We start from the raw sequence: 14,680 nt of genomic DNA, 5'->3' as shown, positions 1-14,680 counted from the left end.
TGTTAAACTGTATAAAAATATTATGTCTTATGTGCCAATCATGAAAGTTAAAATAAGTTTCCATCAAATTTTATACGTGCCATGATTACTTAAAATTCAAAATAATTTCAAAGAAATTTGCAAAGGGTTATTTGCATAGTATAGTTGAATTGACTTTTTTCTTTGATATGCAAAGTGCTCATGTCGCTTTCACGAATTACATTTAAGTTTTGCTTTGCACGCATATTATCGATTGCTTATGATTGGTTTTTGATTATTTTTTAACTTCCCGAAAGAAAAAGTTTGATTTCGACAGAAAATCTGATAATTTGCTAATTTTATTTGGTCTCGGCGTTTCAAGTCATACTAAATAGTTTGAGAACAAAATTGGAAAAAATATATCTGTGTATACTCTTCTTTTATATCTGTGTGTATGTATATAAGCCAAAATTTGACCATTTGTCGACGTTTATCAAAAACGGTTGAACCGATTTTAAAAATTTTGAATTCATTCGAAATCATCTATCCATGTAAATCTCGATAAGGACTCGGTTTGATTAGTTTTGCGTAAAATTTGTCAAATTTGCACAAAATTGAATAATTTGCAATAGTTCCTGATTGGAACCAGTGAAGAGTGTTCAATCAATTCAAGTTTAGTATTTATGAAATTAGATTATTATAAAAAGTGAGGGTGCGCGACGTTTATTTTTAAGAAAACGAGGCTTATTAGAAAAAGTTATCAAGGGTTTACGGGTACTTGGAATTTTTGAAAAATCGATTTTTAGTTTTTACATTTTATTAAGTGTAATATCTTGAAAATGTTCTCTGAAAATTTCAAGTTGATCCGATGATTACTTTTTGAGTTATTGGACTCTTACCAGCATTATTTTCCCTCACCTCCTGATGATTTAAAAACTTTTAAACCGATTTACGACGATATCAGCAATGATAATTTACTTTCAAGATGTGTAGTTCAAGATTGAATCCATAATCAGAAAAAGTTAAAAGCTTCAACCAACTAGTGTAAAAAATGTGCCCAAAAAACCGTGAATACTAGTTCTACTATCGTACAAACTACTGCATACATATACATAATCATTATTATTGATTATGGATACCCTAGGACCTAATTGTGGGTATAATTCCCATTGGTATGCTAAAAAATTGGATGCTGCAGGTGTGAAAGTGACCGATCAGCGCGCCAACGAGAACACTCGGGAGGCCAAAATGCTTCGTAGGCAACAGCAAATAGAAATTTTGGAAACTTCCACAATAACTGATGAACTATAATATGGCCTAGAAATAGATAACTTGGTTTAAGTAATTTAATATTTCGTATTTCTGTACGTAAATCCAATGTGAAACTTTAAACGCGTGTTTTTTGAACTCGTGACAACTATAACTCAAAAACCGCTTAGTAGATTTTAATGAAATTTAATATCTAATAAATATAATAAAATAAAATAATTAATAATAAACTAAAAATGCATTAGCAAACACGATTCGGTACCCTAAAATATATGAGCGAACGATACATTTAAAACTCTACTTCAAGACTTCTGTATTGATGATGTTATTATAATATGATTGTGTTTTATGGAACCTATTACTAGGTGGAATATTATGGGGCGCCTGCATTTGGGGCGTAGCTCTGTCTTGCGATTCTTGTGGGAATGAATGCGCTGCCGCTTGCGGGACAAGGCATTTCCGAACTTGTTGCTTCAACTATTTGCGTAAGAGAACGGACAATTCAATTTCGGAGTATGGCCCAGGTATTGTACTCACCTTACAAATACATTTATTATCAACAATTTAGCAATGATAAAATTCATAATTGATAATTTCTGATTATGTTTTTTAAAACCTCCCATGCCATTATAATTTTAGGCCTAAAGTTAGAACTCTGGAGATCCAGTCCAAAAGAATCGGTTTCTTTGCGATTTCTAAAGGAATTGAATGCAATGCGAGGACTAATCAGAGAACATAACACTTGGTCGCATAATAATTCGGTAGATCCAGATCTAAAATTACAGTTAATTTATTGAAAATAAAATTCTTGACATGAACTGGAAAAACATTTTTCGACCAAACTCATCACCCTGACTTTCCATGATAGCGTTTTTATGAACATAAAGCGATTATAACATTTTGCAATAAATTCTGTCTTGAATATTAAATGTATATATATATATATATATATATATATATATATATTATGTATATTATGCATTGTGGTTTTAATGTATTCTTTGTTCATTTTAGTTGATAAAAAAAACATTGTTTTATTTAAAGTTTTAATTTTATAATTATCATTTTGCGATTTTTATTCAAACATATGTTATGCAATATAATGATGAGATATGTAGTTTATTAATGTATTAAACTTAATTATTTAAACAAATAAAATATCATTTTAAATTATCAAAAGCAGAATGATTATAGCTATAACTTCAAAATAATTTCGATTGAAGTAGAATAAATACAAAGCATGTATATATCTGAATGCAATTTAAATTAAAATATATCATTATATAACCCAGCTTCAAAATGTATATTATTCGATTTATTACATAATTTATTAACAATTTATTTTTTCCCTACTATTTGAAATTTAACGAACAACAAGTGTTTCCATCTTGAAATTTGATTTTTATAATCGGCGAGGGTGGTAGCACTGTTCATCGCAAGAAGTTCGCGGATATAAATGTCAATGACGTTTATAGTTAAAATAAAATTCTAATGTCAAAGGCAAGAAAAATATTTTCATCAGTATGATTCTTAGTAATTGAATTGATTTTTACGATCAGTATGATTCTTAGTAATTGAATTGATTTTTACGACTGTTCATAACGAATTGAAAGATATGTTAATTTTTAAAATTTTCTATGGCCGGGTTCCTTTAATATGTTTGAAGTGAAAAAGTATAATTTAAACAAAAGTGTTTAAATTAAATGTTCTGAACAGCTATGAGACTTCTCAGATTATTATTATATATTCAAATATGAAAAAATTATCAGGATCTTTTAGAAATACCCAATGGGATCCTGTTCTACTTATATTTCAAATTTTGGCAATGCAAACAAGTGTTATTTTAGTTTAGGAGTAATTATGGCCCTAATGGATAGTTTGGCAGGCTCCAATCACACCTTGGATCATATATTTCAATATCACGTAATATAACATACAACTATCATATCCTTTATTATAATTTTTATTTTTATTGATTTGAATTTTCAGGAAATCCATGTAGCTGATTTTGGGGGCAAGTTAGTAATATCAGCATTTGTGTGAATGCTTTATGTGGTGCTGGTTTATGTGGTTTGTGGTAAAAAGGACAAAAACTATGCCTTGATTTCAGGTAAAATTTTTATATTATGTTCTATATTTGTCATCTGCATATTAGTATTATTTTACAGTTGTACGTGGTTCATTATTCATTTGCTTATTTGCTGGTGTTATAATAGTGGTTTTCCATGGAGTATTTCATGGTGGCTACTACACGCAGTTGTGTTGCTTTGATGTGCGTGTCTGGAGAATTTTCTTTGTTTGAGAAACAGAGTTAAATGATATACCTCTTGGACTATCTGCAAAAGCAGATTTGTGAAACCAAAGAGTAAATTGTACATAATATGTAAAAAAAAACAATTATGTTTGACTTTAATTATAGATTGATTTGAATATATTTTTTACTAAAATTGTATCTTATTAATGAAACAATAAATTCAAATGATTTTTTATAAAGTTTTGAGTATTTTGTGCAGTATTTACAACAGCGTTATAATTACAATTACAATAGCAAGTAATTACAATTGCATCATACTTATTTTTTAGAAACAAGATTTTAGCATATATTTAAATTAGGTCTTTCTGTAGCCTTTTGTTCAGTTGTTCAGAAGTGGTTGTACTCTCATTTTGCTATTTGGGAGTATGTCATTTGAATACATAGGTAATCCTAATCCATGCAATTAATTACGAAATTTGAATATAAAATAGACAGTATCAAAAATAATTGGGACAAAATTTCAGATTGAGGCTAAACACCCCACACTAGGAATTTGTTGTGAAGCGGTATGTACATACTCCTATTATAAAAAACTGAATTGATAAAGATTATGTGTTAAATTTTTGTATTTGGAAAATTATATAAATCTATTGCTTTGTAGGTACTGATTGGTTTCAGCGCAAATGGTTTTATTTCATTTACATGTACTAAAATTTAGGAGTTTCAATAAATTAGAACCTGTGGATGCAGTGTTACATGTCCGAGGTAAGTTTGTGAAGAAGACATATAGATTTTGTTGTGATTTATCTATCAGTTATAATTATGTTTATATGTATTTATATGTATTACATATATATACATATACATAAATCAGTTATATGACATGTCAAATTTTTGTGCTCCAACAATTTTTGATATTTTTCTATCTTTATATTATCAGTGAAGATAAGTTTTTTAAGCTCTTTATTACTATATATCTTGGAAGTAAATGTAACGCATATCAGTAGCAGTTCATAAAACCTCAATTTTAATTTTTATTATCAAATATTACTTTATTAATTAAATTAAAAGGCTGAAAACTATAATATGTAACCTAACCAAGCACAATTTATAACTGACAGTGTTGTGATAAGGAAAGCTTGACAGCATTTGACAGCTGTTTGTATTTACTTTTCTTGAAAAACGAAACGTTGAAAGAAATATACAAATAGAAAAATATATAAACGTAGTCATGTCTTGGTTTGAAAATCCTGGTCAAGAAATATTTGAAAAACTTGACTTAACTGAACTAAAAGTTGATGAGGCTTATCTGAATATTACTTCAAAACTTGGCAGAAAAGTTGATGTAGAGCATCTTTCTGAAGATTGCTATAATGTAATATTTATTATTCAATGATCTTCTACTCACTAAAAAAATTTTTATAATTACCGTAATTTATTTTTTAGTGTCCATTTACCAATTTAACATCCTTAGCTGCTAATGGAAATATTCTGGTCAAAATAAATACTTTTAGGAAACAGCAATTTCAAGCCAAGCAAGACGAGTAAGAGCATTGCCTAAAATCTCTCTAACTCTAAAATAACAAAGTACAAGTTTTTTGAATTAAAATTTCATAATCGATCAGTATATTTAAAAAAAAGACACAGATGAATCAAATCGTTTGTTTGAACATACTGTTCTGAAATAAATCTTTCTACTGTATTTTTTAGAGCAATCATATGCAGAGTATCGCCTGATGTAGGTGAATTTGGAGTATACAATTTGTTAATTGCAGAAGATAAATGTTTATTTACAACAGCTAAGGAAGCAGTTAATATTTATTACCGTAAGCATTTCAAAACATGTGCATTATTTAATTATTTCAATTTTTCATAGTATATAATATACTTTTATTTTCGTTCAAGCACTGATTGTAATTTTATTTTCACTTGTGATTTTATTGACCCTAATTAATTTGTCTGGAATATTATGGAAAAAATATCGAAGAAATGTTCCTCAATTGGATGGTGGAGTAGAAAAAGAAAAAAAGCGAGTGAAATCTCTAGATACTTTTCGAGGGTAATTGTTTGGATAATTGACAAGTTCAATATTTGGGTGTGAATTAATTTATTAAACTATTTAATTTTGCAGAATAAGTATCGTGTTAATGATATTTGTTAATAGTGGTGGCGGTCATTATTGGTGGATAGAACACGCTACTTGGAATGGGCTTCATGTAGCAGATCTTGTTTTTCCATTCTTTTTATGGATAATGGGTGTTTGTATTCCAATTTCCATACTATCACAGCTACGAAAAAATACTCCTCGCAAAAACATTTTATTAAATATACTGCGTGTAAGTTTTTACCATTATGCAGAAATTAATGAATGAAATAATTTGTCACCAATTCTGTTAAAATTATTTGTAGCGTTCCTTGATCCTATTTTTCTTAGGAGTTATGCTTAACACTTCTGGAGGGCAGAATAATTTGACATTGATTCGAGTTATGGGAGTTCTACAAAGATTTGGAATATCTTACTTTGTAGTTGCTTCAGTAGCAGCTTTAATGTTCAAAAGGCATAGTAATGTTTATACAAGCAGGGTTTTAAATCTTATTCCTGATTTATATGTATTATTACCACAATGGCTAGTAATCTTTCCTATAGTATTAACATATTGCTGCCTTGTATATCTTTATGAAGTACCCAACTGCCCCAAGTAAGTAAAATGTAATAGGTTTTGAGAAATCACTTAGCACCTGCTTTAATATCTTATTTTATTGAAGGGGGTATTTAGGACCTGGTGGGATAGAAAGTAATGGCTCAAATTTCAACTGTGTTGGAGGAGCTGTAGGATATATTGATAGACAAATTTTAGGTCAGCATATGTATCAGCATCCTACATCTAACAAAGTCTATTTATCTGGACCATTTGATCCTGAAGGATTATTAGGTATTTTTAATAGAAGGTGCATAAATATCATAATCATACATATACATAACAATATCAATATTATCTTCTCAGGATGTTTAACTTCTATATTGCAAGTTTTCTTGGGAGTGCATGCTGGTACTATAATTGTTTTTCATAAGTTATGGAAAGATAGAATTTTACGTTGGATCATATGGAGTGTGGTCTCAGGATTAATTGGTGGTATTCTTTGTGGATTTTCTAAAGAAGAAGGCTTAATTCCAGTGAATAAAAACCTTTGGTAAGATATATATATATATATATATATATATATATATAATATGTAATATAAACAATACAATATGCATTCAATTTCAGGTCATTATCATTTGTGTTTATAACTGCCTGCTTTGCCTTTTTCCTGCTTTCTACTTGCTATCTTTTAATTGATGTCTTATTAATTTGGGGAGGAAACCCATTTCTAAAACCTGGAATGAATTCTACTATTATGTATGTCGGACATTCTATTGCTCATGCGCTTTTTCCATTTCATTGGAAAATAGGAAATATGAATACGCATTATATTTTGACAATAGAAGCTCTTTGGAACACGGGATTGTGGGTCATCATTGCCTATATTCTGTATAGGAAAAACATATTTTTATCTATATAAAAGCATTTTTTATTGCTACAAATTTTATATATTATCGTTTGGTATTTGATTATATTTTTTATTAAAATTTTGTATATATAAAATGAACAAATGCATATGTGTAAAAACACAAATAAATCTGATATTAAATAAATATTCAGTTTTTATTGCAATAATTATTTGGTTCAATTGATCACAATTGATATGTTAAAAGTGATAGTATTAGAATTTATTGGTGGAAATATATACCAATTTATTATGAAAAATAGTTTTTGTAGTATTTAAATATGTATTGATATAAGTTGCAAAAAATATAATAAACTTTTTAAATTGTGATTAATAATATAATTTGCGCACGTGTACATTCTTAATATTATAATTTGCACACGTGTATACTCTACTTTTATCTTTGTGTAAATTCAAAACAATAACAATTTTGTTATTATTTCTAACCGGGTTTCACCCCCAATCATACAGGTGCGCCATCTATACGAAGTTGTCAAAGATCGTCCATTCACTTTGTTTCTATGTTTATCATCTCATCTGAAGTTGTAAAGATTACAAATGGTAGTTCTATCATGTATCCTTTTGCAAGGGTAGTTTTGCAATATCATTTGCTCCTGGATTTTCACCGCAAGCTCACCTTTGTTTCTAAATTTAGCATTTTTCAAGTGCCATATAAAGCCTAAATGGATATTTGATGGAAAGAATTTCAGGCTAGGTTTTGATTTACTATTTCTACACAAATGTCATTTTAAGCATCATATCCTTAGAAGATATTCGTCAAGGATTATAGATAGCAAGGATAGCAATATCGTGAAGATGAACAGAGATGCATTAAAATTTCAAGAACTATGGGATTTTATAGCTAGGGATATTAATATAAATAAGAAGCCTTTACCTTGCAAGACAAACAGGAAAAACAATGTTATTTCTGACCAACAAAAATCTAAGAAAAAGAAAAGTCATAATATTATCAATAAAATAATGAATAGACAGGTAAATTTTATGGCATGTCTCATTTAATAGTAAAAGTATTTGTATATATAATATAGTTGACAATTATCATATTAATAATAATTTTCAAATTTATATCAGTTTACATTATTAGATTTATTTATACTATATTGCATGAACTGTTAATAATTATTTCTTTGTTGATATAGAGCCTAGAATCTTTTAGATTAATAGGTTAAATAACAAAATTATGTTAACATGTAATTTTTTTTTCATCTATTGTTTATATTTGTTTCTGTATTCACATTGGAGCATATGCATAAAACATTAAATATTTATATCATATCAAATCTTTAGCATAGACCCGTTTAAAAGCATTTTTTCATTTTAGATGTTTGGAGAATTTTCAGTGCACAGAGGAGTAAAGTATGAAGCGCCATTCATGGAAATTCCTGATCACCTGAGGTTTTGTCTCAAAACAGAAATATTACCAACAGAAATATTAGAGTATGAAATTATTACATAATATTACTTTTTATAAAATAATTATATATTGTTTTAATTAAATTTTTATTCAAATTTTAGCAATCATGTTTATATGGGTTTAACAGCATGTGGTCAATTTTTATTAAGTTATACTGAAGTATGGACTCCTGCGGATAGTGAAGAAAATGTCTTTTTGACTGATAAATTAGAATACAGGTAAAATAAGAGAGAATTTTTAATTTTATTATTCATCGATTCATCTTATACATAAATGAATTGTTTAATCAGATTATTTTGTAAATAAGTTTTCCTCAATTATTTTTATAGTTGTATAGTTGTATTACTATTTGTAATTGATCAAATTTCTACTAAATACATGGTACATCAGACACCAAATTACGATTGAGAATATTAGTAAAATATTAATACTCAAAAAGGTTTATTTAATGAGAATATTAATTGTTTTATCTATTTTCAGGTTATATTTCTGGGGTTTTAGGCCCCATAATCCTTGTTATATAGTTCATTCAGTTCCTTTATTTGCCTCTAATGCATTTGGTCATTATCAGCATGTTACAATGGTACAATGGAAATCTATGCCTTGGCTTCTTGTAGTTCACGGGTAAGACAATCATTGAATCATACTATAACCAATTGCAATAAATCATTTCTATTGTAGATATAATGACTGTGGTCGCCATGGTTGTATGACTAACTCCTGTGATAATGTTGGTCACATAACATGGGTTTCAGTACCTTCTGTAGGATGTTCTTCATGCAAAAAGGAATCCACATCCAATAAAGGTATTTTATCAATACATTTTTTTTTTATAATATTGGACTGTACATATTATTTTATAACAGTTTTACTTTATAAGAAAGCTAATAAAAAGTCAACACACATTTTTAGAACAAAATAATAGATTGATCATGTTATTAAAGCATGTTTGGTTTTAAATAATTATATTTTAGGTCTTGAAGGTCGTTCTTTATGTACTAGACACAAAATTTTGGCGCATACTGAATATGATTGTGGGTCTTTTGAACCTATCTTTAAACCTCATGTGAATATGAGGCGTCCTGGTCAAATAGTTGTGAGCACAGGTGCACTCATGCATGTTTTGGATGTGCAATTATTGACTTGTCAATCTCTCACTATGGGAAAATCTAATGAAAGAACTTATTGTGAACAAAATTCAACTGCTGGCAGTTCTAAAGATGAGAATGAGTGTAGTGTTAGTGATTTATTGAATATATCTTTGGATGAAACTCTTCGAGGACCAGAGGAAACTATTAAACAAAGTGATAATAAAATCATCCCTAATGTTATAGAATCAAAGAATAATCAGAAAGCTGATAAAACTTATGAATTTGTTGAAGAGGTTGAGAATTGTGAAAAAATTGGAATATTTCGGAAACGTAGGTTGGCTGATAGGAGGTATGAATATCATGAGGATACACTTGGTGATTACTTTGGTTTAAAATGGAATAAGTACATGAAACTAGGGGCTAACACAAATAAAGTTCTGCATGAAACAACAAATTCTAATTATCAGCGATCTCAGACATTGAATATTTTAAATGATAGAGATGCTAAACAGAATAAAGATTTCAATGAGAAATTAAGTAATAGCTCAGATAGTAAGTCAAGTTTGGTTTTACCTGAATATATTGTAAATTCACCACCTTGTTTTAAAAGAAAATCATTGCTGGTCTTAGAAGATGAAGATTCTTACAAATGCTCGATTACACATATAAGATATTTTGTTGAAAATAAGGCAGATGTTTCTGAAAGACAAACTTCGGGTGAAGAAGATGAAATTTCTGGTAAATTTAAAGGTTTATGCATTGATTAGTAGTTCAATTTAAATAAATAATTCAGCATTTTTAAGAGTTTAAAATATTTTAAAATTAGGTGTAACAACCTTAGTGGCTTAAATAAATAAATAAATATAAAATATATGATTTCATAAATGTTTGATAATTAGGTATTGGTTTTGAAAATATAGCAAGTCCAATTAATTACTTACACTACGTACTGTTTTAACTTTAGCCACTGTAGGTGAAAGTTTACCTGCCACTTTTCATGTATATTTGCCGCTCTCTCTCAATGATTTCCAAGCCGTATCACAAGAAGAATCCAATGACTTGATCAAGAAAGAACCTATTGTTGTTATCACTCAACAATCCTTTGATCTGGAGACTTTTAGTTACTTGGTTTCCTGCAAACTATGTGAGAAGGAAAAGAAATATTTTAAGTGCATTCAAGATTGGTACAGTGAAATTTTAAAGGTAATAATAATATTTGTATATGTATGGATTCATATTTGAATACAAAACATTTATTTTTTTAATTGCACATTACGATTATATTATGTAATATTAAAAAGTATAACCACTTATAGGTTTCTCCAATTAGTGGCATCACATGCATATTATTACTACATGTAGTAGCTATTCCTGCTATATATAGGAGACCATTATCAGTATTGCGCTGTGATCAATGTATTGCTGGTGATTGTTTTACACACCGCAAACATTATGAAGCCTCTTGTTTATTTCAATGGGATCCTACAACAGGATATTATGCTGTCATTAGCCACACATCTTTAAGAATTTTGTGTCCTGATAAAGATAGCCCACAGATGTGGAGACCTAATAGGCGACAGGCTTCAAAGATTCTAGATAATGTGGTGCAAGATAATATTGGTAAGTTGTTTCATTTTGTGAATTGTGAGTGTTTTTGAAAAGGTAATGAAGTTAAAATTTGTAGTAATGGTTTCATTTTTTATTTTTAGGTTGGAACATGCGAGTACAATACACTTTAAATACTGAAATTTCTTTAGAGAGCATCACGGATTGGGATCATTTTATTCAATTGAATCGGGGCCATGTCTCTGATGATGAGATTTATGATGTCTATGATGAATAATTTTTTCAAACTTTTCTCAAATTTTGATTATGCATCCATATTTATATGTGTATCTATATATACATAATGGTATGTATTTTAGAATGTTTATTTCAAACATTACATTATGTTTGAGCTTTATTAATATTGTGATTCACATATTATTATTATTATTTAATATGAAAGCAAAAATTTTTAAGTTTGATATAGAAATTTTGCTTAAATAAAATTATGACGATAGAAATATTTATTTCCGAACATTAGTGTTTCTATACTCCTTTAGCTTGAAGCAGCAATACGATATATAAAACATATATTTTTATAATTATTAGTTCCATATACAAAGTTCAAAGAAAGGATTTAATATTAGCATTATAATGAATTCAAAATCTTATTTTATATTGTATGTATTGACAAATTTTGTTTTCGATTGAATGATTTTTAATTTGAAAAAAATATTACTTATACTTACATTTTTTTAAGTAAATAAACAATGTTTTTTTCTTGATGAAATAAGATTGATTTGTGAATGAGAAATTTTGACAACGCTAGTTTAATGTATTTTTACTTCCAAGTGAAAGTTGTGTGCATATTGCCTCATAGATATAATGTGTAGCTATTTATAAAATATAGGTATAATTTTTTAATATAAGACTCAAACTTTTTTTAAGTATATATATAATATACATTTGTAAAATGTGTTCATTAAAATATCTAATATACAAGAAAGTTTTTTTTATCTTTTACATATGACCAGTACAATTATGTGGGGTGATAGATACTTGTTTATTTAAACATTTTTTACAACAATCACCAAGATCAAATACATTATTTTACATACATTCATTCATGAAGATCAGAATTACTATGCTGTAAATTAAAAGCTAAAATATTATGCTGTTTATATCAAATTATGTCATTTCTGAATCTTCTAGCTGTGAGAGTTGATATCGGGCATATATTAGAACTGCGACGAATATTAAATATACTGCTAAAAGTGTAAATAAATAGCATAGCAAACAGTACTTAAGGAAACGGGGCATTTCCAAATCAATCCTAAAAGAAAAAAAAAATTGATGTGTTATTATTACAAATATTGTAACAATTATCATAATATTATGTTTAATATTATTTTATTAATTATTAATATTATTATATTATAATATAATAATTATAATTATAGTTTAATGTAGTGAATACAACTACAGTTGTATTTAAGTATTATGTATATTTTTTTTTTACTTTTGTAGTGAAGGAACAATTTTTTCTTAAAATGACTCAAATCAAAATCATTTCATTACATTAAAAAAAATATTCAAAATAAAATAATGTAATTAGTACCCGTATATCTAGGAAGCATTCTTGAACTTCATATTTTAGTCTCAAATAAATTTATATATAGTTTTAAATGCATTTTATGAATTGAAATTAGTAAAATAAAAAGCATATATGACAGTCATAAAAAATTTTAATGTAAAACAAAATCTTTTGCTTAAATAGTAGTCTGTGATGTATATACGGCGAGTATAATCTTGTTCTTTCATAAATATAAGTTTTTTCATAATTTTATATATCTTCATTGAAAATTTGTATTTTTGAAAAGTTGCGGCAGAACCCTAGAGTTGTCATATTTTATCGTATAAAATTTATATTTGGGTTTTTATATTTATGCTATATAATTTCATTTGTTTATTCGCGTCTGCGCAATATTATTGATTTTTGCTTTATTTAGCACGTGTACAGAATATTGCAGCAAAGAAAATATTGTATGCATTTAAAAACTTCAGATTTCTCTTATATTTATAAGGCTATATAATATTATTAATAAATCAATGAATAGTTAAAAAACTTCTGATAAAAGTGTTACAACTACGAACTAATTGTGCGCTCAAAATTCTGTGAACTTCTGAATTGATTAACTGAAAATACCAATAAAAATACAATCACAAACTTTAAATTTTAAAATCACACAAACTGGGAATAGTGAACCTACTAAAACATAATTCGCTTTATCTAGGTAAGCAGTATATTAATAAATCTTTATTTAAAATGTAAACATAAACATTGACTCAATTTAAGATTATAAGACTCATATCAGCGGTTGTTTATGGTATAAACATTTAGTAGGTGGCGGAGTCCTCCGTTCATCTAGTATTAATTATTAGCAGCAAGTTTCATTCAGACGCAAAGACGTTGTGCAGCAAGGTCCACCCAAGCCCGGGCGCCGCGCGGAGCGTCTGGGCTCTGCCCTGGCACGGCCATAGTATGGCAGAACAGCACGAAAATGAAAATGAAAACAATAACGACAACGATAGCTCGGAAAATTTAATATCATGTTCAGAAAGCACCGAAATGTTGATCCAGGAAAGTGCAAGAGATCTTTTCGATATCGTAAAATCTGGGTATGTAATTAATAACATCTAAAAATGTCTAATAATTAAATGTTCGCTTCCATTCCAGGGATTTACCGGGTTTGGAAAATCTTCTAGAGCGATTAGATCCTGATGTTTTATCTGCCAGAGACATGCATGGTTATACTGCAGCGCACTGGGCAGCCCTGGACGGGCACGTGAGTCTGGTTCGGTGTCTAGTCCGACACAGTGCACCTGTCGATCTTTCTTGCTTGGGAACCCAAGGACCCAGACCTATTCATTGGGCTTGCAGAAAGGGTCATGTGGCAGTAGCGCAAGTTTTACTTCAAGCTGGAGTTAGTGTAAACGCGGCGGATTTTAAAGGTAATCGGTTGAACTTGATCCTACCTATATCACATAATATTTTTGAAAATTTAAGTTTTTGATATACACTTACTTATGATCTATAATATGCTTATTAATTTTTGTATAAAAACGAGAGCCTATTCGTCAGTGCCACTGCTGTGAAAATATAAATTTATGTTTATTATATTTTAAGGTTTGACCCCTTTAATGACTGCTTGCATGTATGGCAGAACTGCGACGGCAGCTTTTTTATTGGGAATGGGAGCCCTAAATCATTTAACAGATATAAACGGTGATACTGCTCTTCATTGGGCTGCTTACAAAGGTATACTATTTTTTCTTATCTACTGCCTTTAAGGGGGTCTTCCTATGTGACGGCCTGTTTTTTAGGGATATTTTAGGATTTTTCTACGACGAGTAAATATTTAGAGCTTCAAGTTTTTTATCATTTATTAACACATATTTGGACAGTATAAATATAAAATTTCAGCTAAAATATTCAGTCAAACTAGAGTTACAGCGCTCTGAACACCCCCGCCTCGAAAAAAAGAGCTCCCACTTCTTCACGATTTCGGCTGATCGGCC

General features: G+C 28.7%; 3 protein-coding genes and 1 pseudogene across 3 annotated transcripts; all 4 read left to right on the top strand.

Moving 5' to 3' along the window:
* Nucleotides 1–2,870: 2,870 nt before the first annotated feature.
* LOC113381442 lies at nucleotides 2,871–3,498 on the top strand (annotated as a pseudogene).
* Nucleotides 3,499–4,712: 1,214 nt separating this feature from the next.
* Nucleotides 4,713–7,045, top strand: LOC113363561 (heparan-alpha-glucosaminide N-acetyltransferase-like). The gene is made up of 9 exons (XM_026606050.1): nucleotides 4,713–4,856; nucleotides 4,928–5,025; nucleotides 5,192–5,307; nucleotides 5,387–5,540; nucleotides 5,613–5,817; nucleotides 5,891–6,180; nucleotides 6,248–6,414; nucleotides 6,487–6,673; nucleotides 6,751–7,045. The coding sequence occupies exons 1-9, from the start codon at nucleotides 4,713–4,715 to the stop codon at nucleotides 7,043–7,045; spliced, it is 1,656 nt and encodes a 551-aa protein (XP_026461835.1).
* A 594-nt stretch (nucleotides 7,046–7,639) lies between these two features.
* Nucleotides 7,640–11,399, top strand: LOC113381428. Its single transcript, XM_026620348.1, has 9 exons — nucleotides 7,640–8,023; nucleotides 8,373–8,488; nucleotides 8,567–8,683; nucleotides 8,946–9,089; nucleotides 9,147–9,271; nucleotides 9,440–10,294; nucleotides 10,521–10,759; nucleotides 10,873–11,176; nucleotides 11,266–11,399. The coding sequence occupies exons 1-9, from the start codon at nucleotides 7,847–7,849 to the stop codon at nucleotides 11,397–11,399; spliced, it is 2,211 nt and encodes a 736-aa protein (XP_026476133.1). The 5' UTR covers nucleotides 7,640–7,846.
* A 2,244-nt stretch (nucleotides 11,400–13,643) lies between these two features.
* LOC113381420 (probable protein S-acyltransferase 23) lies at nucleotides 13,644–14,452 on the top strand. Its single transcript, XM_026620347.1, has 3 exons — nucleotides 13,644–13,780; nucleotides 13,839–14,113; nucleotides 14,289–14,452. Exons 1-3 carry the CDS (start codon nucleotides 13,644–13,646, stop codon nucleotides 14,450–14,452), a joined length of 576 nt encoding a protein of 191 aa, XP_026476132.1.
* Nucleotides 14,453–14,680: the final 228 nt, after the last annotated feature.

The sequence above is a fragment of the Ctenocephalides felis genome, unplaced genomic scaffold (genome assembly GCF_003426905.1).
Source record: "Ctenocephalides felis isolate EL2017-DRISC unplaced genomic scaffold, ASM342690v1 CF-g0.4_SCAFFOLD_00845, whole genome shotgun sequence".
NCBI lineage: Eukaryota > Metazoa > Arthropoda > Insecta > Siphonaptera > Pulicidae > Ctenocephalides > Ctenocephalides felis.
This window is presented reverse-complemented; position numbering and strand designations above follow the sequence as displayed.